Source organism: Odocoileus virginianus, chromosome 26 (genome assembly GCF_023699985.2).
Source record: "Odocoileus virginianus isolate 20LAN1187 ecotype Illinois chromosome 26, Ovbor_1.2, whole genome shotgun sequence".
Lineage (NCBI taxonomy): Eukaryota > Metazoa > Chordata > Mammalia > Artiodactyla > Cervidae > Odocoileus > Odocoileus virginianus.
The window spans coordinates 29,346,850-29,373,392 of NC_069699.1; the positions used below are offsets into that span (position 1 = coordinate 29,346,850).

General features: G+C 41.2%; 1 protein-coding gene across 5 annotated transcripts in view; it reads left to right on the plus strand.

Moving 5' to 3' along the window:
* Positions 1-26,543, plus strand: part of FRMD4B (FERM domain containing 4B) — a 353,626-nt gene that overhangs the window by 235,976 nt on the left and 91,107 nt on the right. For all 5 annotated transcript variants that reach the window (XM_070455691.1, XM_070455688.1, XM_070455689.1 and 2 more), the window contains one exon: positions 8,232-8,316. In XM_070455691.1, coding sequence (XP_070311792.1) covers positions 8,232-8,316 — 85 coding nt within the window. The remainder of the gene's footprint in view (positions 1-8,231; positions 8,317-26,543) is intronic.

Sequence of the window (26,543 nt, forward strand, 5' to 3'; positions counted from 1 at the left end):
TAACCCATCCTCTGTTTTCCTGTGAGTCCAAACGCCCCCAGGCGGCCAAGGGACTCCTCCAGGCCGAGTTGTTATCTGCAGCTGTAAATTATCTTCCACAAACACAAAGGCCTCTTTGGTAATGCAGCCCAGATGTAAGCATTTGAAAAGCTTGATAGTGAGCGAGCAGGCATTCAAAAATCAGAAGTGGGGAGGTTAGGGAGAGGATTGGGCGTGACCTCATTGGAAAAGCTCCCATAGCCTCGGGGAGGAGGTGGCTCTGGCTGGTACCAGCCGCAGCCGAGCCAGGGTCTTGGGTCTTCCCCCCTCTGCGCTGCATTTATCACACTACCTCTTGCTTTTTTTTTTTTCCCCTTTCTTTCTGGTCTTCCGTCTCTTTTTCCCCCTTTTTCTCCACCTCTTTCCAAACCACCTTTGTGATGTTTAGGGACTGTAAGTGACTTCTCAGAGGTACCAGTAAGTATTGTGGGACAGAGAATTGGCCGTGTGTGGACAGTTGTGGTAGGAGATGTGGGGAAACACTGCTACCTTTCAGTCAAAGTTGCTGCAAACACAGAGTCTTTGAAAGGCTTTTTTTAAGTCTTATATCACCCCCTGGCCTGTTTCTGGAACATGTAGAAAGAGTTTAACTCAGGGAAGCATCATGACTACAACTCATGGATCCACATCATTCCAGTTGTTAGTTTGCTTGTTTTTTAAAGAAAGACAAACATTTGGAATACAGCACAACAGGTAAAGATTCTGGTGAAGAAAGATTTATTGATAGAGAAAGATGTTCCCAACATATTCTAGGGGATAAAAGCACACAACAGGATTGCACTTAAGTAAAAGATGTGAGTAGGAAAAAAATTAAAATGTTAACAGTAATTAATCTCTGGGTAGGGTAATTTCCTCAAGGGAATCAGCCCTGAAAATTCATTGTAAGAACTGATGCTGAAACTGAAACTCCAGTACTTTGGCCTCCTGATTGGAAGAGCCGACTCATTGGAAAAGACCCTTGTGCTGGGAAAGGTTGAGCGAAAAAGAAGAAGGGGGCGGCAGAGGATGAGATGGTTGGATAGGATCACCAACTCAATGGACACAAACTTGGGCAAACTCCAGGAGATAGTGGAGGACAGGGAAACCTGAAATGCTGCAGTCCGCGGGGTCACAAAGAGTCAGACACAACTTAGAGACTGAACAACAGAGAGTGATTATGGGAATGAGTTTTTGTTTGTCTATTTATATATTCCTACGAGGAACACATTAAGCAATTTTTTTTAAATGCAAGTGTGAAGTGTAATAAAAGGAAGAAAAGTAAAGTGTTTGTGACTGGGTTCAGTTCAGTCGCACAGTCGTATCCGACTCTCGGCGACCCCATGAATCCCAGCACGCCAGGCCTCCCTGTCCATCACCAACTCCCGGAGTTTACTCAAACCCATGTCCATTGAGTTGGTGATGCCATCCAGCCATCTCATCCTCTGTCGTCCCCTTCTCCTCCTGCCCCTAATCCCTCCCAGCATCAAGGTCTTTTCCAGTGAGTCAACTCTTCGCATGAGGTGGCCAAAGTATTGGAGTTTCAGCTTCAGCATCAGCCCTTCCAGTGAACACCCAGGACTGATCTCCTTTAGGATGGACTGGTTGGATCTCCTTGCAGTCCAAGGGACTCTCAAGAGTCTTCTCCAACACCACAGTTCAAAAGCATCAATTCTTCAGCGCTCAGCTTTCTTCACAGTCCAACTCTCACATCCATACATGACCACTGGAAAAACCATAGCCTTGACCAGATGGACCTTTGTTGGCGAAGTAATGTCTCTGCTTTTTAATATGCTATCTAGGTTGGTCATAACTTTCCTTCCAAGGAGTAAGCATCTTTTAATTTCATGGCTGCAGTCACCATCTGCAGTGATTTTGGAGCCCCAAAAAATAAAGTCTGACACTGTTTCCACTGTTTCCCCATCTATTTCCCATGAGATGATGGGACCAGATGCCATGATCTTAGTTTTCTGAATGTTGAGCTTTCAGCCAACTTTTTCACTCTCCTCTTTCACTTTCATCAAGAGGCTCTTTAGTTCCTGTTGACTTTCTGCTTGTGACTGGGTAGCCATGAGTTATTTCAGAGCTGTCAAAGAGTAGGTGATTTACAGTAAGGAGAGGACAGGAAAGTTCATCTCTTCCAGAGGAATGTGATTAAAAAGCAGAGAAATAAAGGATTCCTTCTACCTTGGGCCCAACAGATGTATTTGAGGCAGATGTGTGAGTCGGCCAGACCTCTTTGCCCACCACCACACGCCGATCTGAACGTTATCCCAGAGCCTAGGGAAAGCATCTGTTGGTTGCCTTAATATTGACTGTGACCTCCTGGCCTAACCCATACTTGAACTTCCAGGCAGTTGGTAAGCAGCCTCTGTCTTTGAGGATCCACCATCCTCGTTCATATGAGAGGTCCAGAAAGACACAGAATCATTCAAAACACAGGCTGAACCTCCATTCCACTTTGTTACAGGATTACATTTCTGTGTGCTCCCTGGATCACACATCAGACAGTGTTTGTGGGAATCTGCTCAGTCTCCTCTCTAATCTATCCTCAGTGTGACATCGAAAGGGCAGAGGAGAGCAGTAGCATTATGAAGGGTGAAAAGGCTGTAGGTACAGAAGTTCAAAGCTCAGCCGTGAACTCAGGGTTACTGGCTAGCATTCCTGGGGGCCAGGTAACTCTTCATTGTAGGGAGCCAAGCTGTTCTGTGGGATGTTTGCAGCATCCCTGGCCAGTAACATTCTCTAAGTTGAGAAAATCCAAAAAAAAAGAAAGTCTTTTGAGGATATATGTATATTTATGGGTGATTCACATTTTTGTACGGCATAAGCCAACACAGCATTGTAAAGCAATTATCCTCGAATTAAAAAAAATAGCAAAAACCAAAAGTCTCCAACATGACCAGATGTACCTCACTCATCCCTTAAGAACCAGTGCCTTCGCCTTGCTCTTGACTTTTAGCCCTGACTCTTCTGTGTATTACCTTTGTGGCCTTTGAGAGCCTCAATAGGCTTTGTTCTTCATCTAGAAGATGGAACAGGAACTGACAGTAATACAGGGGGTTTGTTGGAGGATGTTAACATGTCATGAAGACCTCACTAAATGTAAACTATTTTTATGATATAAAAACAACAAAGACTGCCTCAACCACCTGTTCAGGGGGTAAAAAATTCCATAATGTGTTATATGGTCATTGAATATGGGAGTTTGGAAACTGTCTGCCTTGGGTCTGACTCACTCTTTTTTGTTATTTTTTAAAAATATTTGTTTATTTATTTGGCTGCACCAGGTCTTAGTTTCTGGCATGCAGCATCTTAGTTGTGGCATGTGGGATCTAGTTCCCTGACCAGGGATCAAAGCCAAGTTCTGTGCATTGGGAGTGCAGAGTCTTAGCCACTGGACCACCAGGAAAGTCCCTGACCCATTTACTTTTACACTGGGTGGAAGATTTCATCATTTCTCCACCAGTCACTCCACCTAGCCATCACCTCCCTAAAAAAAATTAACCTCTCCTTCTTTTTCCTGTCTCCTTCTCAGAGAGTTTGTCCCTGCTTGGCTCATGGTAGACAGCGGCAGGCTATTTTGCAATGTGAAGCAAGGACGTGGAATTCACCATGGGACCCCAACACTTCTCATTGCCTGGGGCAGATGACTCCGTCCCCTTTTGTACTGGTCACAGCAAGGCACTTACCCTCCTGGGCCCCCAGCCTTTCCCTGGAGAGCTCGGAAAGAGGCATGCAGAAAGAGGAGGAGGACAGGGCAGGTTTCTACAGGTTCACCTGGAGGGCCCTCTCTACTTCTCGGGTTGCCTGGAAATCCGAAGGTGAGGCGGAGTTTTCCTGGCAGGTGAGCACAGTGTAGGGGCCAATGGTGCTTCCCTTCGGGAGTTCTCTGAGAGCGCACTCCCCCCAAAGATGAAAGGGAACACAGGGGACTCTCGGAGGCTCTGCATCATCCTTTGGAGAAAGTGAAATACACTTCAATTACCCCGCTGTCTTCAGCGTGCATCATAAAACAGGACTATGAGGTTGCAGGGTCATTATAAGCAATAAATACAGATCTCTGTGTTCAGAATGTAGATTAGAACCTGATAGAAATCTACTTAGGCAGGTGGCTGCAGTAAATGCCTGAAATTACCCACAATAGCTGAATGAAACTGGGAACAAGGCGTTTGAATGCAGCCCTCACGGGACACCAGTCACGAAATCAGCATTGTGCAGAGTGAGAAATCATTGAGTCATTCCTGCCCAGTTTGCCTTCTTTGATGCTGTCGCTCAGACATAGCAAAGATTCTAGAAAACAAAGGAAATATGCTCAGCTGGGGAGAAATCCTAAGTGGTCAGAAGAATATTCGTTTCAGAGTGTTTTCCCATTCCTGGTCAAGATGGACACCTTTGTAGCATCCTACTTCCCTAAGAGAAGAAGCTTAGACAAGATACTGGAATTTCCATTCTTGTTTTTACACTTGAAGTTTTAAAAGAGGTTCCCAACTAAGTCCGCACCTATTGTTATAGTCTCCCTGGTAGACAGATAATAAAAACATAATAATGATCCTCACCACTCACTTGACCACTGAAACCACGCGTGAGAAAAGGGAGGCAACAAGAGGCCAAGCAGTTTGGCCCAAGACCTCAGCATGGATCAGTGTTGGGGCTGGACTTCAACTTAGCATCTCCCCAACTCTGTGATGTTGACTCTTTTATTTTTTTGCCCTCATTTTTTTTTTCTTTTTTCTCTTACCACACCTCACAGCTTATGGCATCTTACTTAAGTTCTCTGACCAGAGATTGAACCTGGGGCACGGCAGTGAAAGTGCTGAATCCTAACCAGTGGACCACCAGGGAATTCCCTGTGGTGTTGACTTTTGATCATGATAAATAAATGACACAGGAGGAAAATATGGGCCACCTATGTGACAGTGACTGCTAACGGACAGCCCATCCTAAACAACCAGAGTCTTCTGCTTTTCAACCCACGTGTATCATCATCTGGCTGACAGGCCTGCCCCTCCTCCAACTTTGTCATGCCACTGAGGTGGATGTTCTGTTATCACTGATTAGTGGTTAGGTGAACACCTGTCCCATCAACAAGGAGAGAAAAATGCTAACGGGGGAACCATGAAAAGTAGAGACAACCTCTTCTCAAGAAGGCAAATTCTCAAGAAATTACATTTGTTAAATTGTATGAAGTCTGTCTCCAGAACATATGCCTAATCCAAAAGCTTGGGTTTGTTTCAAGGCTGAAAATTGAACCATGGGCTTTGACTTCACAAAGTCTTAGTGAAATCATTCACAGTAAGCGTGCAGAACGGAAACAGTATCCTTTTACAAAAAAAAAAAAAAAAAAAAAACGCCCTGAAACAAAAGGACTTTATTTTACAAGCCTGGGATAGTCCGTTTCATTTCACTGAGAATCCTTAGATTCTGTTTTCAGTTCATAGAACGTGTTGATAGGTGTGCCTAGGGAGCCATTCTCCTGGAGAACCATATGTACTTTTCAAACCCTCCATAAATATAGTCATCACAGTGGCTCCCTTGAGGGAGAGAGGGGACTGTGGATTCAGAGAGTGGGTAATCTGACGCCTAGGCGGAAAGTTAGAAGGCAACAGGGCAGGTTGCCAGAAAGTACTGGAAAACAAGATAGGGACCTGTTTACTGGAACGAGGGTACAGTCAGGGACCCAGGCTTCAGAAACAAGAGGAGCCAGATGTCTAGTACGAAGTTATTTGTGCGGAGTTGGACACATCACAGGTTGATTTGGTGCTAAGCCACCCAGCTCCCTGCATGTGGTTTTTTTAATTCTTGAAGACTAGAAAGAGGTTTGACCTGGCTTACATGCCCTCTCCCTGGAATGCCCTTCCTCCCTTTGTTACCTGGTAAACTCATGAATTCTTTAAGACTGGGCTCAATTGTCCTGGGGACAGCGTGTCCTGTGACACGGAGTCTTCTGGATTTCAGTTTGGCTGCCTTCTCTCTCTTGATTCATAAGCTGACTTAATTGCATTGCTCCCTTGGGCTCCATGGCATTGTGTACATGTTATATTTCATTGTGATTATTATTGTAGGAAAGCATCCTGTCATATTGTTTGGAGTAGGAACTTTGAAGTCTGAAAGGCCTTCATTTGAATCATGGCTCCCCCATTTTCTACCTGGGTGACTTGGGGAAGTTGACTTTATGTGTGCATCTCAGTTTTCTTATCTGTAAGAAGGGTTAATAACTTGCTACCTCTGGCATCTGGTTTTGCTGAAGTTAAATGGCAGCATGCATATAGAGCCCTGCACACTGTCCGTAGCACGTGGGAAGTCCTCTACTGACTTGGATTCTCTGGTTGCCGGCAACAGAAACCTATTATGGCTAAGCTAACAGAATTGAAGGAAAACTGGACTAACGAGGCTCAGAAAAGATAGGAATCTAGGCTCTGCAGGAATCTAGGGAGCAGGAGGCAATGGACGATTTCATCATGGTACCACTGGCAGGACAAGAGGCTCCAACCATCTTTGATCCGTAGGCTGCATTGGGCACTTCCTAAAGTCCCTACGATGGCCATCCTTGTCTCCACCATATAGACAAAGTATCTTAGACTCAAAGCTTAAGCCACGTCCGCCAGGCCACATAGCATTAAATTCCAGAAAATGGATTTTTATTAGCAATCATTAGTATTTGTTGCTTCACATCCTTTTGTTATCTCATTTAATTCTTCCAAAACCCTGTGAGTAAGTGCAGTCATAAGAGCAGTTTAGAGAAGACACAAAGAAGCAAGCTAACTTGCCCAAGGCCTCCCAGGTAATAAATGATGGAACTAGGACCCCATATTCTACATTCTTGATTCCAAAGCTGGTTTTTCCCTCCAACTCTTCATCTCCCCCCACCCCTTAATCCTTAACTTTCCCTTCTTGCATACCTAACATTCATCACTCTTCATTAAATTCACTAATAAGTGACATAAACCCTTGTAAGGGAAAATAGAAAGGATTTATTCTCTTTCTATTTATTAAGGATTTATTCTCCTTTGATGATTCAACACTAAGGGTGGAATTTTTCAAATGATTTTTACCATCTCAGTGATAAAATCTTTCACCGCCTCTTAAAGCTGCTTTATTTATTTCTCAAACGTTTCCTTATTGTGGAAGGGGAGGAAAAATAAATAAATAAAAAGTGCAAATGCCCAAGGTCTATCACGATTTTGCAGAGCTAAGAGCAAAACTCCCTGGGACCTCAGTTCGGGTTTATCTTGACTCTCACCACATTGAAAGCAGTGTTCTCTTCCAGGATCCTAGCTGTGAGCTGTCTTCGGGTATTAAGTCTCTTCATGCATTATTCATCAGGTAGGGCTGCAACACTTGAGAAAAACTTCTCTGGGCCTCCACCCCTGGCCCACTCCTGCACCCCAGAGGCCTGCCTTCAACCAGCCAGCTTTCCGCAGGACTGTCCTCCCCTCCCCACCTCAGGACAGTCAGCTTTTTCCCAAAGGAGGGACTTGGCCTCACAGAGGGAACAAGCAAAGGCCCAGAAAAGGGAGTGAGACCCAGAATACCCTGATTTGCATCAGAAAGGCCAGTATTAAGTGGGGAGCTTGGCTTCCAGCCAAGGGAAAGCCCGGGGCCTGGAAGGATGAGAGTGAAGGAAGGAAGGACGTGATCGAAACTCTCCTGGTGCGTGGGGGCGAGGTAAACGGGGGTCCTCACACCCACCCTGAGTCTGAAAACCGTGGAGCCACGGGCCTCTCGGTTCAGTGACACAGTGTTGCTTTCTCAGCAGACTTCGGCTTTCAGCCCTCAGAGCTCACCTGGGCTTTGTTTTGAAGCTGTGGGGGGTATTGAGAACTCCCAGAACGTGTGTCAAAGGAGCAGCAAGAATAAGGAATAAAATTAAATTTAATAAATTTCACTTATATTTTTATATAAATATATATATTTATTTATAAAGAATAAAATAAAGGAAAGAATAAAGATGGATTTGCAGGTGGTGACCATTTTGGATTTTTCTCTCGCTCACCTTCCCACACACGGTAGAAGACTTTATCTGCATGCCTGCATATATCCACATATGTTCATACATACTTACAGGTGTGCATCCATGCTGCAGATGGCTTTTAAAAGGAAAATAAAGCACAGCCATTCCCTAGCTCCTCGTAATTCTCTGAGAGACACTACGTGAGGAAATCATGCAGAGAAGGAAGAGAATCTAAAGGAGGAAACTCTGTACTGTTTTCCAGGTTTTACATTGAAAGCATATCGTTCCTGAAGGATAAAACCACGGTGGAGCTGTTTTTCCTGAATGCGAAGTCCTGTGTGCACAAGGTAAGGGCCCTGTTTGCTATGGTCAGTGGTGGACTCCGGCGGGGCTGGACTCGGAGGGAGCATGGCAGGGCCTTTGTTTTCACGTTCAAGTGGAGAGAAAAGGACATAATCTTTTTTTTTTCTTCTTCACATTCCTCATCCTTTACTATGTTTCACACAGACATACTATTCTGTATGTTACTCTTTTTTAATTAAACTTTTTATTTTGTGTTGGAGTATAGCCAGTTAACACCTCGTGATAGTTTTAGGTGGATAGAGCCATACATATACACGTATGCATTCTCCCTCAAACTCCCCTCCCAGCCAGGCTGCCACACAGCATTGAGCAGAGCTCCCTGTGATGTGCAATAGAGGACATAATCTTTTTCCTTTGTGTATCCTACCCCATAAAAGAAAACAGAACAATTTTTTTAAAAAATAGAGAAAAGGCAACTCTTCGCAAATTCTGAGTCAGGAAATACACAGAATCACCACTGCTGCGGTGCTGCTCATAACTCCACACAGAGTGACCCAGAAGGACACACAGCTGGAGCAGTCAGCCCGACCAAAGCCTCAGAAAAGTCTGTTCTAACAGAGCACACCCTACATTTATCCTACTTTGAAACCACTCTTCCTTAGAGGCCTCTGCTCAGAGCCCCGTGTTTTAAGGCAGAGTCTCAGTTATCTGTGGCAAAGGATCTGCTTTTTTGCTTTATTGTTTTTCATTTGTATCCGAACCGTGGAGGACACACAGCTTTTATAAAACTCAGGACACAGCTTTTATAAAACTCAGGACACTCAGAAAAAATGACCCCGGCTTGGATGTTGCAGCCATGCCTTTCAAATTGCTGTGGAAGTTTTAGACATTTTCCATTTTTAATCTTATCTCCTTGCAGATAAACTTTGCTTTAAAGGCCTCTAGTCTGGCCTCCTCTAGTGTGATCTCCTCAGACCACACCCCAGGCAAGGGTGGGGAGTCCCCAGACCAAGATAGGCTCATCTGAAGCCCAGCTGCTTCCTCTATCTTCACAGTGTTCAGAATCTGGATCCCACACCTGCTTCCAGGGCTGGTGGGAACCCCTTTCTGCCCTCTGCCCGTATATATCGCCCGATATCTGAGGGGTGATGAGGGGCAACTGGTTGGTGCCTGGCCTGGAAAGACGAAGGCAGACTGCGCATTGAGACACGTGCATTCATATTCCTCCCCTGGCCCCAAGACGTTAAGGGGGCCCACTGACCACATGCAGCTTTAATTAGTGTAAGACTCGGCAAGGAGCAGAATTTTTGTTGTTGTTTTTTAAACAGGTTTATGGAGATATAATTGAACATAGTTAAAGTGTATAATTTTATAAGTCTTAATATAAGTAATACTCTTGAAATGATCATGACAATCAAGATAGTCAATATACCCAGCAACTAAAGTTCTGCTTTTTCTCACAGTAGATTATACATTTTCTAGAGTTCTGTATAAGTGGAATCATATAGTAGACAATCTTTTTGTATTCTTTCAATGAGCATAATTATTTTTAGATTCTTCCATGTTGTATCAATAACCCTTTCCTTTTTTCTTTTTTTTAAATTTTTTTTTTTTTTAATTGTTGTCTGTGCTGGGTCCTCGTGGCTGTGGATGGGTTTCCTCTAGTTGCAGCAAGCCGGGGCTATTCTCTGTTTGCAGTGCTTGGGCTTCTCATTGCAGTGGTTTCTGTTGTTGCAGAGCACAGGCTCTAGGGCTTGCGGGCTTCAGTGGTTGCAATAGCCCTTTCCTTTTTCATTGCCGAATAATATTCCACTGTATAACTAAAACACTGTTTATTCATTCACCTGTGTAGCTATTTCTCCTTTTTCCTCCCAAACTTACTGGGATATAATTGACATATAACATTGTATGAGTTTAAGGTCTATGATATGATGATTTGATATGTGCATATATTTTGAAATGATCCATCCGCCTGTTGATGGACATTTGGATTATGCAAGTTTGTGAAATGTTACAAGTAAAATGGCTATGAACATCCATGTACAAGTCATTGTATGGCACACACTTTCTTTTTCATTTTTTTTAATTATTTATTTTAATTGGAGGATAATTACTTTACAATACTGTTGTGGTTTTTGCCAAACATCGACATGATTCAGTCACAGGTGCACATCTGTCCCCCCATCCTGAACCCCCCCTCCCATCTCCCTCCCCACCCTATCCCTCTGGCTTGTCCCAGAGCACAACCTTTGAGTGCCCTGCTTCATGCATCTAACTTGCACTGGTCATCTGTCTTACATATGGTCATCTGTTTTACACGTGTTTCAATGCTACTCTCTCATATCATCCCACCCTCACCTTCTCCCACATAGTCCAACAGTCTGTTTTTTTTTTTGGCTGCATAGAGTCTTAGTTGTGGCACGTGGGATCTAGTTCCTTGACCAGGGATCAAACCCAGCTCCCCTGTATTGGGAGCGCAGAGTCTTAGCCACTGGACCACCAAGGAATTCCCCAACAGTCTGTTCTTTACATCTGACACTCTTTTCTTTTTTCTTGAGTAAATACTAGGAATAGAATGGCTAGGTCATGTGGGAGTTGGGATTAACTTTTTAAGGTTCTGCCAAACTGTTTTTCGAAGTAGTTGTGCTATCTTAAATTCCTGCCACCCAGTTTATGAAATTTCTAGTTCCTTCATATTCTTCTCAACACATGAAATCAACATCTTTTCCATTTTAGTCATTCTGATAGGGGTGCAGTTTTAACTTCTATTTCCCTGATGACATATATGATATTTGAGTATCTCTTATGTGCTTATTTACATCAATATATCTTTTTTATGTTTGAATCTTTTGCACAGTTTCTTTGGGTTGTCATTTACTTGTTTTCAGAGCATATATATTCTGGATACAAGTACTTTTTCAGTTATGTGGATTACAAATATTTTCTCCCAGTCTGTGGCTTGCTGCCCCTTCTCTTAATGTCTTTCAAAAACTGAAAGACTTTTATTTTGATGCAGTCTAGTTTATCAGTTTGTTCTTAGGGATTGTATTATTGTATCACTGTACACTTTGCTAATCCAAGGTCACAAAGATTTTCTCCTGTGTTTTCTTCTAGAAGTTGTAGACTTTTAGGTGTTATATTTAGGTCTATTATCCATTTTGAATTAATTTTTAAAATGTATCTTATCTACTTATTTTTAGCAGTGTTGGGTCTTCATTGCCACCTGGATGCTCCTCTGGTTTTAGTGAGCAGGGGCTACTTGGGCTTGTCTCTGCGGTGGCTTCCCTCGTTGCAGAGCACGGCTCTCGGGCACACGGGCTTCAGCAGTTGCGGCACATGAATTCAGTACTTGCAGCTCTCAGGCTCCCGCACAGGCACAATAGCTGTGGCACACGGGCTTAGCTGCTCTGAGACACTTGGGATCTTGCTGGACCAGGGATCAAACGCACGTCTCCTGCATTGGCAGGTAGATTCTTTCCCACTGAGCCACCAGGGAAGCCCCATTTATAGCCATGGTTGTTCATATTTTCTTACCATTTTAACATGTGCTGTCTATAGTGATATTGCCTCTCTTGATCCTGATACTAATAATTGGTATCTTCTCTCTTTTTTATTTCTTATCATTCTGGCAAGAGGTTTATCTTTATTGAGCCTCGCAAGGAATCAGCTTTTGGTTTCAATGATTTTCTTATTAAAAAAAACCTTTTCCCCTGCATGATGATGCAAAGGAATAGGCTAGAGGCTCCACAGGGAAATGAATATTTCCTTAGCACCCAGAACTTGATGTGGGTAGTGGAGGAGATATTAGATTTAAAAATTGAGCCAGAAGCTAGCCCGTGGATAATTTTTTCCAGTTGTCAAATGTGTAAGTTGAAGCAGAGGATTAATTTCTTATTGATGCTATGACAAAACTGAATTTCTTTCCTGTCTGAAATACATTTGATAGTACAGTATACACAATTATAAAAGTATCATACATTTTTATCATTTTTTAAAGTTATGTCAAAAACAAAACCAAAACCCAAAACAAACAAAAAAAAAACTAATGTTAAATAATATATCAAAATTCTTGAATTGTAGGGCATGAACCTGTGGCAGTAGTATGAAGGCATATGTATTGATATATGGTGTCACATTTTATGACCCCAATTATCAATATGTGAAACTAATTTCAATTAACTATGTTTGAGAAATTGCATCCCTTTTTTTCTATTTCATTGATTTGTGCTATGATCTTTATTATTTTTATCTTCTATTATTATTACTTTCTTTTTCTTCTTTTGGGTTTAATTTGCTCTTCATATACCATTCTCTTAAGTTGAAAGCTGACATCTCTGATTAAAGATATTTCTTTCCTAATATAGGGATTTATTTATAGTACTATATAGCATTTTCTGCTAAGTACTCATTTTGTGTCCCACAAATTCTGATATATTGTGTTTTATTTTCATTCACTTCTAAATATTTTTAAAGTTCCTTTTAGCTCCTCGTTATTTGGAGATGTGTGGTTTGGTTTCCAGAAGTTTGGAGACTTTCAGGACTCTTATTTTTAATTAAATCTACTGTGGTCAGAAAACACATTTTGTGTAAATTAAATTCTTTTAAATTTGATGTGATTTGTTTATGGTCCAGAATATGCTCCATCTTGGTCAATGGTCCATGAGCACTTGGGAAGAATGTGTACTCTGCTCTCATGGGGTGGATGTTCTAAGAAATGTTAACCAGGTCAACTTGATAGTATTGTTTAAGTCTGCTGTATCTTGCTCATTTTATGTCTGCTTCTTGTATCAGTTATTGACAGAGGGATACTGAAAGCTATGACTGCATTTTTCTACTCTTCTTTGTTGGTTCTATCAGTTTTGTTTCATGTATTTTAAAGTTTTCTTATTAGAATATAAACATTTAAGAATGCTGTGTCCTCTGGATTATTTTTATTAAATGATCCTCTTTATTCTGATAATATTATTTATTCTGAAATCTGCTTTGTTTGATATTAATATAACCACTTCATGTTTCTTTTCATTAGTGTTAACATGGTAAGTCTTTTTTCCATCTCTTAGTTGTATACTGTATCTGCATTTTAAAAGTGTATTTCTTACAGACAGCTTCTTCTTCCCTATTCTTATAGTTACATCTTGATACTTTTATCCATTTTGTTTATCCATTTATCTATCTCTGTCTTTTAACTGGTTGTTTACTTTATTTGCATTTAATATGACCGTTGATATGGTTAAGTTTAAGTCTGTCTTGATATTTGTTTTCTGTTTGTCCCATCTATTCTTTGTTCCTTTTTTCTTTTTTTTTTGCCTTCTTTTGGATTTATTGAGTTTTTTATTCCATTTTATATCTTTTGTTGGATTATTAATATAACTCTTTGTTTTGAGTTTTCTGTGATTGCTTTAGGGTTTATCAAGTCTACCTTCAAGTTTATTATATATTGTACCATTTTACAGGTAGTACAAGAACTTTATAATAGTATATTTCTCTTTCTCCTCTCTCAACCTTGTCAATGTCGTACGTTTTATTTTTAGTTGTGTTACAGATCCTTATGACATGCTCATTGTTTTTGTGTAAAAATTTAATCATCTCTGCTTTTAAGATTTTCTCTTTCTCACTACTTTGAACAATCTGCTTTCTTCTTCATGCTTTCTATGATTGTGTTTACTGAGAATCTTGGACTTGTGGGTTTATGGTTTTTATCGAATTTGGGAATATTTCAGCCATGATTTCTTCAACTGTTTTTTTTTTTTTTTTTCTGTCCCCATACATGCCACCTTTGCAAATTCTAATTACACATATACTTGGCCTCCTGAAGTTACCCCACAGCTAAGTGATGCTCTTTTCATTTAGTTATTTCTTTCTGGGTTTATTTTGATAATTCCCATTTCAGTGTCTTCAATTTTATTTATCTTTCTTTTGCAATCTAATCTGCCATTTATCCCATCCTGTCCATTGGAGTTTTCATCTTCAGAAGTTTGATTTGGGTATCGTTTTAAAATCTTTCCTGTAGCTACATAACTTTTGGAATGTATGACTATAGTTATAATAACTGTTTTAATGTCTTCAATCTGTTTTTTCTCTTTTTTTTGGCCATGCCACATGGCTTGAGGAATCTTAATTCCCTGATCAGGGAACCTGGGCCCTTGGCAGTGAGAGCGTGAGACCCTCTGCATAGCTTCAAGACCCTCTCTCAGTGCAGCTCTGTTTTCTCTAGCACTCTGTCCCATAAAATCCCATCCATCTGCTTTCCCGAGTCTCTCAGCTCCATCTGCTCAACTCCAGAAGTCCACCTTGCTCTGGCCGGGTTCCCCCTTCACAGCCAAGTGAGGGTAGTTGGGGTTTACCTCATTCAAGGTTCACGGTCCTCTGCTGCTTGATGGGCACTGTTTTGAAGACTATTGTTTCATATTTATTGTCTAGTTTTTTCATTTTTTTCAGCAAAGAGGGTAAATCGAGCCCCTGTTGCTCCAAAGCAGAGTTTTTAGCTAATTCTATAAGGAAAGTAGAATGTCTCCAGCACCAAAGGCTTTATGACAGCCTCTTTTTCTGAGATGTGGGTTTCCTCAAGATTGCATTGGGTTGCGTGATAGACACCTGTATAGCCAACGCAGCATTTACTGAGTCAGGAAAACATTTCATAAGCCATGGTTGGTCATCATCTCTTATGGAGAGAAATACAATTACCCCTTGTGATATTTCTCACTGCCTAGCTGGCCGAGGTCCAAAGAAATAGTTTCCTTGATGATTTGTTTTCTCTGTTGTTAATTAAAAAAATGAAAGGATGAAAAATTTAACTCTTGATATTTCTCTTATAGCTTTTTCTGCTAATCCTGTTGATCTTAAGGAAGTAGAGTTCTTTTAAATTCTCCTCTTACGTCAAGAGCTCCTTTCTAAATGAGAGTGTTTAATGACCTGTCAAAGGATTCAGAACTTTTATAAAACGTGGTGTTGTAAGACACTATGACTTGCATTATTGGGGTAATCTTTTAGATTCATCTGTAGGAATTTACAGTTTGATATTTTCTGTCTAAGTAATACGCAGATAGCTAGTTACATTCAATCGCAAGAGATGTTACAGGATCCAGTAAATAAGATAACAGGATTGGGCTGCTGTCTGTTAACCATGTGTGATAATTTAAGAACATTCTGCATAAGGAATATCATTTGAATCACAGCTACAAGAGTAAATAAATTTTATGAGAACATAGCCTCAGCAGTAGAACGTAGGTGGATGGTGAATGAGTCTCCCTTCCACACTGTGCAGGGGACATTCTTCCCACCAAATGTGCTAGCCTCTCTGTTAGCCCCTAGCCATTCTTCCTTTCTCCCAGACAGCTTTCCCTTTCCACTGAGGAGAAAAATACATAGGCAGGAAAAGACAGCTATTATTTTCAAATACACACAAAAATCACTATCTTTTTGCATGCTTGGTTTGTAAGAAAGATGACTTGTGATGAGGATTAATACAGTCCCTGAAGCTCTGTGTAGCTATTTAAATATGGGTTTATATTCAGAAGATTGAGCCTCATGATCTGTCATTGGAAGCACTGGGTGGTTTGCAATGGTTTTGTAAATATCATCACCCTATTGCATAGTGAATGAGCCATCTTGTTGTTTTAGTTGCCAAGCCGTGTCTGTCTCTCTTGTGACCCCATGGATTGTAGCCTGTTTTTCTGTCCATGAGGTTTCCCAGGCACGAATACTGGAGTGGGTTGCCATTTTCTTCTTAAGGGGATCTTCCCAACCCAGGGATCAAATCCACATCTCCTGCATTGGCAGGCAGATTCTTTGCCACTGAGCCACCTGGGAAGCCTGGATGAGCCATTGATGCCACGTAAATGTGTTGAAAGAAATATTGTGCCTCATTTCTGATTTGAGTGTCTTGGGTAATCTGAAAAAGGGACAAATATTTCTCACTTTTCTTTATTCCAAAATAATCTCCCATGTTACAGTCAAGTACACATAGGGAATTCAGTTAATTGTTGGTTAATTCAATAAGTTGAATAGATATTATTGATGATCAACCCTTGATTCCCAGGAAGTCAAGAGGTAAACAAAAACAGCTTATCTGATATATAGTTTGACTAGTATTGAGTATGAAATGCATCTAAATATGCTAGGAAGTTGAACACCTAATATGCTAAAAAAAAAAAAACAAAAAGATGTTCCAGCTATTACTGAATAACATTTAGCAATGCTATAGTAACTCTTTTTACAGTTTTCAGCAAAGAATGAGTGAGGGGTCCAGTGATTAAGACTCCATGCCTCTATTGCAGGGGAAAGAGGTTTGATCCCTGGCCAGGGAACTAAGGTCCTGCAAGCCATGCCACACAGCCAAAAAAGGGTGAAAAATAATTCTGTAAAGAACAAAATTTCATGTTTAGCCTAATGTTAAAAGAAAAGTGAAAAGATCATTGGACTTTTGTCTAATCTTTTTAGATATCAGTTAAAGGTCTATTTCTTCTAGAAAACTGGTTCTGGTCGACTTCAGTTATGAAGGCACTGGTGTGTTAGCCAAAATCAATCATCGCTAGAGCCCGGTACATATGAGTACTGTATTTATTCTGCAGTTATTTATTGCATGCCTGCTACCTGCCACCCCATTTGAGGCTGTTTGTAACTAGAAATGCTTCGAGGATCTCTTGATTTTTCTACTGGTATTTTTTTTTTAATTAATTAGTTTTTTCATTTATTTTAATTAGTTGGAGGCTAATTACTTTACAATATTGTAGTAGTTTTTGCCATACATTGACATGAATCAGCCAGGGATACGTGTGTTCCCCAACCTGAACCCCCCTCCCACCTCCCTCCCCATCTACTGGTATTTTAAATCCCAACTTAAACATCAGTGAAGATGAAATTTGTTCTCTGAGAGGAAGTATACTTCAGCAATAGTCATGACAAAATCTGGCTTAACATATGCCTGTCCTTATAAAGTAATCCAAATGATGTGTTTCTGTTTTCTATGACCTGCTGAAATTTGCAATAGGAGAAAATAAGTTAAGAATCATACTGTGTTTTGATCTTGTCAAGGAAATGTAGCTTTAAGGAAGGACCACAGGGGTCCTGTGATCTTAGGAATAGTATTTAACCTTTCTAAGACATTTTTCCCCTTTCAGAGTGATTCTCTGAGATTACAGCGAGTCTCACGTGCAACCTTTGACTCCTTTTATCAGATTGACAACAAATGCTCATTTAAATGATCAGGCTCCTGTCTCTTGTCACTCTCCAGATCACAGACTTAGGATTGAGTGGGGAGCTGGGCGTCAGTCTTTTCAACAAGGTTCTTAGGTTATTCTCCTGAACACCTTGGTTGAAGAACCATTGGATTTTCTGCGTGGTAAACATACAGAAAGTTTAAATACATCTTGAGACTCGCTTTGGGAAATATGAATCAAGGTCCAATGATAAGACTTCAGAAAGATGCTTTTTCGTTTCTCCTGCTCTTCTTTCCTGGTAGTTAAAAAAGGAAAAAAAAAGTGGAAAAACAGGAAGGAGAAAAAACAGGAGTTGAAGAAAGTGGAGGAAAAAGAAAAACAGAAAAATGGAGGAAGGTATGAAATGCATTTCCATCTCTGAGACTAAAGAGAAGGAAGGAAGCATCCAAAGAGCTTTTCTCTACATTATCATGAACCAGCATTGTGCTGAGTGGTGTGCAGTTAAGCATTAATACATTTGATCCTCCTGTATCCCTTGAAGATGGGGAGACAGTGGAAACAGTGTCAGACTTTATTTTTGGGGGCTCCAAAATCACTGCAGATGGTGACTGCAGCCATGAAATTAAAAGACGCTTACTCCTTGGAAGGAAAGTTATGACCAACCTAGACAGCATATTAAAAAGCAGAGACATTACTTTGCCAACAAAGGTCCGTCTGGTCAAGGCTATGGTTTTTCCAGTGGTCATGTATGGATGTGAGAGTTGGACTGTGAAGAAAGCTGAGCACCGAAAAATTGATGCTTTTGAACTGTGGTGTTGGAGAAGACTCTTGAGAGTCCCTTGGACTGCAAGGAGATCCAACCAGTCCATCCTGAAGGAGATCAGTCCTGGGTGTTCATTGGAAGGACTGATGCTGAAGCTGAAACTCCAATACTTTGGCCACTCATGTGAAGAGTTGACTCATTGGAGAAGACCCAGATGCTGGGAGGGATTGGGGGCAGTAGGAGAAGGGGACGACAGAGGATGAGATGGTTGGATGGCATCACCAACTCGGTGGGCATGACTTTGAGTAAACTCTGGGAGTTGGTGATGGACAGGGAGGCCTGGCGTGCTGGGATTCATGGGGTCGCAAAGAGTCGGACACGACTGAGCGACTGAACTGAACTAAACTGAACTGAGCCCTTGAAGAAGGAAACTATCCCTTCTTCCAAATGAAAGAACTGAGGCACAGAGAAGTTAAGTAGTTTGCTTAACATCACAGAGCTATTATGTGGGAAAAGTGTCCTTGGCAAATTATGCCAGCAGGAGACCATGGACCTTAAAAGCACCTTCCATTTACCTCAACTGCCCCTTTAGGGTAATGCTCAATAATATGGATCTCAGGAGCTACTGTTACAGAATGGGCTGGTCATAGCACTAACAAGTATTGAATACATATAATTTGCCAGGCACTTACTGGGTGTATTCATGCATTCAGTTCTCATTCCAACCCTAGTATGTAAAAACCTATTAGGTAAAATCTATTATTATCCCCCATTTTACGGATGGGAATATTGAGGTACAGACGTTAAATAACATACACAGACTCACACTGCTAAAAAGTGGAGGAGCCAAAATTCACACCAGGCAGTATGATGCCTGAGTCCGTGAGGTTAACCATGATACATCCTGCCTCTAGATGGGTGAGGGTTGTCTGTCTACTGCCCACAAGGGGGGCATATTTGTGGCATCCTCAGTTTAAGCTCCCTCTTTCCCATTTTCCAAATGTTGTTGTTCATGTCGATACTCTTAGCTTATGGTTAATAAGGTGCCTCTGTTCATTAGGGGTCAAATGACTTTGACCCCTTTGACAGCCTGGGCTATGGAACAAAGCACTTCTGAAAGAAAATTTCAGAAGGGCACTAGTGCTCAGGTTGATACAGAATGTTTGGAACTGCCCGTATGGTTCAAGTTCCCCAGAAGAGAGCTGTTGTCTGAGTTGTCTGTTAAGTGCAGGCTCCCAAACCTGTTTGGCTTCCTTGGGGAGAATGCAGGGGGCACACCTTGCCTGCACACAGCCACCACCTGTGCCAGATGGTGATGATGGGGAAATGACAATACTGATGCTGAGGAACCCTGGGAGCTCTCTGTGTGTGGGCTGTTGGACAACCTGCTTGGAAAAGCCTCGAATGCATGAGAAACCCTGCAGATTTGCCCTCAGTGGTGATTTTTGCAGGTCCCTTCAACCATACCTGTGATTTAATAATCAAACCATTTATCACTACCATAACTTCGAAGACATGCTTGCAAAATTAAAATAGTATTGGCCACCTTTGGGTATATATGTTGTTGTTTTAGTTGCTCTGTCCTATCCAACTCTTTTGCAACCCCATGGACTGTAGCCCACCAGGCCTCTCTATCCATGGGATTCTCCCGGCAAGAATACTGGAGTGGGTTGCCATTTCCTTTTCCAGGGGATCTTCCTGACCCAGGGACTGAACCTGGATCTCCTGCATTGGCAGGCAAGTTCTTTACCACTACATTATTATAATCATGAGATGACAGAAAATGGAAAAGCAAGTGGGGTTCAGTAGGTGCTCTGTGGCAGAGACCATACATGGGCAGAGGTGGGGATGAGGTGGAGGATGGGAAATGGACTTACTAAGAGCTTGAAGTGATTTTTTTTCCTGTACTGCCTCCTCTAAGCCTCAAATCCACCAATACTGTTATTTATTATTACTTTAACAAATGAGCAAATGGAAGCATAAATAAGGTAAATTTGACCATGGTTAAATAGCTCATTAGTTGTGAAGTCATCACTAGGTAATCTGGCTGCAGAAACCGTAATATTTGTCTTCATTCATTCAATAAAAAAAAAACTATTGTGTTCCAATTAAGGGCCAGGATTTCTAATGAGTGCTGTGTTATCAGTGGAGTATTTAGTACTCCTACCTTCCCAAGGCCCACGCTAAGTCTTAAAGAGTCTCTCACTTGTACCTTTTGTATGTGGGCATGTGTTGTGTTCATTTTAAGGGCAATATGATGGTTTGTTTTTCAGTCGCTCAGTGGCGTCCAACTCTGCAACCAACCCCATGGACTACAGCTCGCCAGGCTTTCCTGTCCTTCACTATCTCCCAGAGTTTGTTCAAATTCATGTCCATTGTGTCGGTGATGCCATCCAACCATCCCATCCTCTGTTATCCCCTTCTCCTCCTGCCTTCAATCTTTCCCAGCGTCAGAGTCTTTTCTAATGAGTCAGCTATTCACACCAGTTGGCCAGAGTATTGGAGCTTCAGCTTCAGCCATCAGTCCTTCCAGTGAATATTCAGGGTTGATTTCCTTTAGGATTGACTGGTTTGATCTCCTTGCTGTCTGAGGACTCTCAAGAGTCTTCTCCAGCACCACAGTTTATTTATTTATTTATTTATTTCCATTTATTAGTTGGAGGCTAATTACTTTACATCATTACAGTAGTTTTTGTTATACATTGAAATGAATTAGCCATGGATTTACATGTATTCCCCATCCCAGTCCCCCCTCCCACCTCCCTCTCCACCCGATCCCTCTGGGTCTTCCCAGTAAAGACCATTATAGTATACTAACACATATATATGGACTTTAGAAAGAGGGTAACGATAACCCTATATGCAAAACAGAAAAAGAGACTCAGATGTATAGAACAGACTTGTGGACTCTGGGAGAAGGCGAGGGTGGGATGTTTCAAGAGCACCACAGTTTAAAACATCAATTCTTTGATGCTCAGCCTTCTTTATGGTCCAACTCCCACATCCGTACATGACTACTGGAAAAACCATAGCTTTGAGTATACAGACCTTTGTTGGCAAAGTGATATCTCTGCTTTTCAATACGCTGTCTAGGTTTATCATAGTACTTTGAATAAATGTAGAAATATGAGTGAGCCACACATTAGGAATGCTCTTAAAAAATAGAGTTATTGCAGGGCTGTCTGGTCACATTTATTTTTATCCTCCTTTTTACCCCATTTCTTGACCGAGGCCTTATTAGGTGTGCCCTTTCTTCAGGAGACGCAGGGAGGGGCTCAGTCCCAAGCACGCTTTGGCCGCACATGCAGGGTTAGAACATGCTGCACAATGTCGTCACTCTGAATGCTGTTTGCATGTAAGTGTGTGAACCTGGAGGTACCAGAGCTCTCTTAAAAGCCCCTTCATGGCAGTTTGGCCACATCCATGACAATAAAGAGGACATCTTTTCACCCAGCACTCCTCCAACTGTAGGAATTAGTGCATAGAAGATACTACTGAAGTATGAAATGATAAATAGTAAAAGCTCTTAGATTATTATTTCTAACTGGGCTTCCCTTATAGCTCAGTTGGGAAAGAATCTGCCTGCAATGCAGGAGACCTGGGTTTGATTCCTGGGTTGGGAAGATCCCTTGGAGAAGGAAATGGCAACCCACTCCAGTATTCTTGCCTGGGAAATCCCATGGACAAAGGAGCCTGGTGCCTTAGAGTCCATGGAGTTGCAAGAGTCGGATACAACTTAGCGACTAAACCACCACCAACAGCAGGAAACTGAAGACTGCCTAATGTGCTTCGATCAGGATTAGTTAAATAAGTGACAGGTCGTTTATGTGGGAAGAATTCTGGGCAGCCATTAGGAAGGTAAAATAGCCCTTCTCAACTGCTGGGGAAGCATGTGCGAACTGCATTGTTGAGTTAAAAAGAATCAAGCCAACAGAACAATAGATACAGTATGATTGTCTTTTAACTTTAGTATTTCGATACATACATACATATATATTATATATATATATATATATATATATATATATATAGAGAGAGAGAGAGAGAGAGAGAGAGAAGTATTCATAAGGAAAAATAGAAAAAAATGTATTGCATAGTATGTGTATGTGTATGCGCTCAGTCATAGCCTACTCTTTGTGACCCTATGAACTGCAGCTCACCAGGCTCCTCTGTCTGTGGAACTTTTCAGTCAGGAATACTGGAGTGGGTTGCCATTTCCTCCTCCAGATCTTCTTGACCCAGGGATCGAACCTGCATCTCCTGTGTCTCCTGCATTGCAGGCAGATTCTTTACTGCTGAGTCACTGGGGGAGCCCATTGCATAGTATACATTTTTATTATCTCTGAGAGCAAGATTATGGAAGGATTTTTGCTTCCTCAGTAATGCTTTTCTAAATATTTTGTTAACAGGATACTTGAATTTGTTTTATATAAGAAAAACAGACAAAAACAATCAATGTCCTTTATCTCTTTTAAACTTTATCTCTTTAAAACGGCATGAAGAGAATAAAACCATTGTGCTGATCATTCTCCCTCCATTAGAAAAAGTACTCAGTTATCTTTGTCACTGGACAAAGCTAAGTGGAAGCTGAAAATTCCTAATTGCTTTATCTAGAAAAGTAAAAGGTCTACTCTTAAGACAACTGACTGTAATTTGTCAATTGTAATCAGGTACTTTTCTGTTGTAAAAATACACTTGTTGATTGTAGAACATTTAGAAAATGCAGAAAAGGACAAAAAAACGTTAGGAAGGAATCAATCCATAATCCTGATGCCATCACCTTAGTTGTATTAGTTTCACCTGTTTCTTTCTTTGAGGTATGTATTTTTCTTTGTTGGAATCAGTTGCTGCCTGCATTTTGCATTCATTGAGACTTTTAACTTTTTAAGTATTTTGGCTACGTTGACCTCATCTTGTCCACTTTTCTTCCTATTAGATAATAGGAAGAATATATATTCTTGTGTTGTAAGAGCCAGGAATCAAGATGGGGAAGGATTTGCAGGGTTGCTTTGAAAATTCGTGTTTTTATTTCTATATTTAATATAGACTTGCACATAGGGAATCGGGACCAGGTTTTTTTATACATTGGAAACTCTAGAACCTAGAGGTTAGGTAAAAGGTTACTGAATGAGGGGATAAGGGAAGGAGCGAATGTTTAAAGAATGAACAAATGGATTCATTTGTTGAAGCATTTGTAGGGTTGACACATTATTTATTTTAATTTTTAAAAAATTTTTTGGCCATGTGGCACCGTGTGGCATGTGGGATCTTAATTCCCAAGCAGGGATCAAACCCAGTCTCCCTGCGTTGGAAGCACAGAGTCTTAACTGCCGGACCACCAGGGAAATCCCATGATTTGAGACATTTTAGAACATAAAATCAGCAAGACTTCATACCTCCCGTCTTGGCCTGCCCCTGCTACCTAGAGAAGCAATATAATGCGGTGGGGGAGAGGTTAGACTGAAACCAGACAGTCTGGATTCAAAAACATGGCTTTGGCTCTAACCTTGGCATGTTACTTATGTTTTTAAGCCTCAGTTTTATTGACTGTAAAGTGAAGATCATAGTTCCTACTACAACGGATAAATTAATATATACCAGGTGTGTAAAACAGTGTCTAAGGCAGACATTGTTTTGCTATTAACATTTATACTGTTATTGCTACTGCTCTGACATATCAACCCCCTTCCTAGGACTCACAAGCCCCAGCTCATCACTCTAGCTTCTGCCCCACTCACCATGTTCTTACTGAAATAATTCCTAGTTCACAGATTAATACCAGCTTTCTCAAGTTTCTGTGCGCTTTTAATATATTTGTTCCTGTGCTGTCTTTCTCTTCCTCATGTCCTTCTTTCTCTGCTGAATGTTTCTCTTGCTTTTCGTTTCCCTCTGATCAATTTCCACTCATGCTTCTGAACTCAGCTCCAGAGTCGCCACCCCTTAACTGATTCTTCCCTTCTCTTCCCTTCCCTTAAATCCCTGAAGGATTTAAGTTCCTCCCACTTTGAAAATATCCTCTAAATACTTCTGTAGCTCTCTCCCATTGTGGGGAATTACTCATTTTTATACCTGCTCTTCCTGCAACTGGATTGACACCTTGGGACCAGGGTCAGCTCTTATTCAGCTTTTACATCCCAACCTCTGGCACAAAGACAGGCATACACTATAGACCCTCAATAAATATCTGTTAAGTGAGTAAAGTAAATGTAGTTTACATTCACAACTAAAATGATCAGATTTTACAAAATTGGCTTTTTTAAAATTAATTAATTTATTTTAATTGGAGGCTAATTACAATATTATGGTGGTTTTTGCTTGAAAAAGATTGAGCCAGATTGAAAAGCAGCTCTGAGTAACACCCTTAAGATTAGACCTTTTCAGCTTTCTATCTTAATTTTGTTTTCACTGTCTAAGATGGAGCCAGTGCTCCTACATTCAATTTTCCAGAGACGATATTGCACCTGTAACCTTGAAATTTAATATACTGAACCTATTGGAATACCATTTGGCGTGTCGCGTGATCGGATTTTAAAGCATAGAAGTCTCAGCATAAGGACTGTAACCTCTGCTGTTTATTTACTGTAAGGACTTTTTGTAGACATTTAAGAGAATTGCTGTAAAATCAGCTACAGGGGTAGGTTGACATACTTCTCTCCTCTTCAATTCAGACATTTTTTATTGAAGTTTCAAGGAAATAAGTCATCAAGAAATTGATTGGCTTTTAAGATGGAGGAGCATTGCAAGTGTATGCAAAGGGAGTCCAGTTAGTCCTCAAACTTCATTTTAGCTAAGTTTTCCAATATATTGTTCCATCCCTGCCATTCAGTCAAACTCTGAATATCGTTGGCTTTCCTTTCTCCTTCTTACTAAAATCAAAGTTACCATATCGTCATTCAGTCGCTCAGCCATGTGCGACTCTTTTCTACCCCGTGTACTGCAGCACACCAGGTTTCCTTCTCCTCCACCATCTCCTGAAAGTTTGCTCAAACTCATGTCCATTGAGTCAGTGATACCATCCAACCATCTTGTCCTCTGTCGTCCCCTACTCGTCCTGTCTTCAGTCTCCCAGCATCAGGGTCTTTTCCTGTGAGTCAGCTCTTCTCCTCAGGTGGCCAAAGTATTGGAATTGCAGGTTCAGCCATCAGTCCTTCCAATGCATGTTCAGGGTTGATTTCCTTTAGAAGTGACTGGTTTGATCTCCTTGCAGTCCAAGGGACTCTCAAGAGTCTTCTCCAACATCACAGTTTGAAAGCATCAATTCTTTGGTGCTCAGCCTTCTTTATGGTCCAGCTCTCATATCCATACCATATCAGCAGCAGCGAGGAAGGAGTGGAAGAAAAGTTGGAGAAATGAGTCATTCCAAAAGTCAATAATGAGGTCATGAGTAATCAGCCTGTGACTTTTTTGAGCGGGAAATAGTCTCCTAAAACCTAGAAAGATATTTGATAATTTATTATTGTTCCAGCTGCCTGTTCCTGACAAAGAGACTTAATAATTTTATTTATTTATATTTATTTTTGGCTGCAGTGGGTCTTAACTGCTTTGTGCAGGCTTTCTCTGGTTGCACCGAGAGGGGGCTACTCTCTAGATGCAGTGCTCAGGCTTCTCCTTGTGGCGGCTTCTCTAGTTGCAGAGCCCCGGCTCTAGGCCTGTGGACTTCAGGAGTTGCAGCACGTGGGTTCAGTAGTTGTGGCAGGCAGCCTTTGTAGTTGCATCTCACATGCTTAGTAGTTGTGGTGGATGGGCTTCGTTGGTCAGCAGCATGTGGGATCTTCCTGGACCAGGAATCAAATCCCTGTCCCCTGCATTATCAGGTAGATTCCTATGTACTGTGCCACCAGGGAAGTCCACAAACAGGCTTTTTAAAAAGTACACATTCATGGTAAGATCTAATAATGTCCCTGTTTACAATGCCTTAAAAGAGAGGAATTAGTCTCAGCTCGCCTAACAGAACATGAAGCATATTCCTCTGTAACCAGTCCATTACTGTCAGCATCTCATTCATGACTGTTATCCTGGAATTATTCCATGTAGTTCAACAACCAACAATTTGAATCCTTACCAAGGACTAAGATATATCCAGTCTGTCTGCGAGCCTGGTAGAGTTTTAGCATTTGGAATTTGAGAGTGTTTGCCTATGTGAATGTGTGTATTTTAAACCTCAAGCTCAATTTCAAGGTGCTGAAATTATTTAATGGGTCAGTAACAGAAACTGAATTCTGCAGGATGTAGGTTCTGTCTACAGAGAGGTGAGCACACTTTCTCAAAATAACTACCGTCAGTATTTACCCAGTGAGATCACTAAGCTAAACAGCAGAGTTGGTTTGAAGACCAGCCAATCCATGAGGAA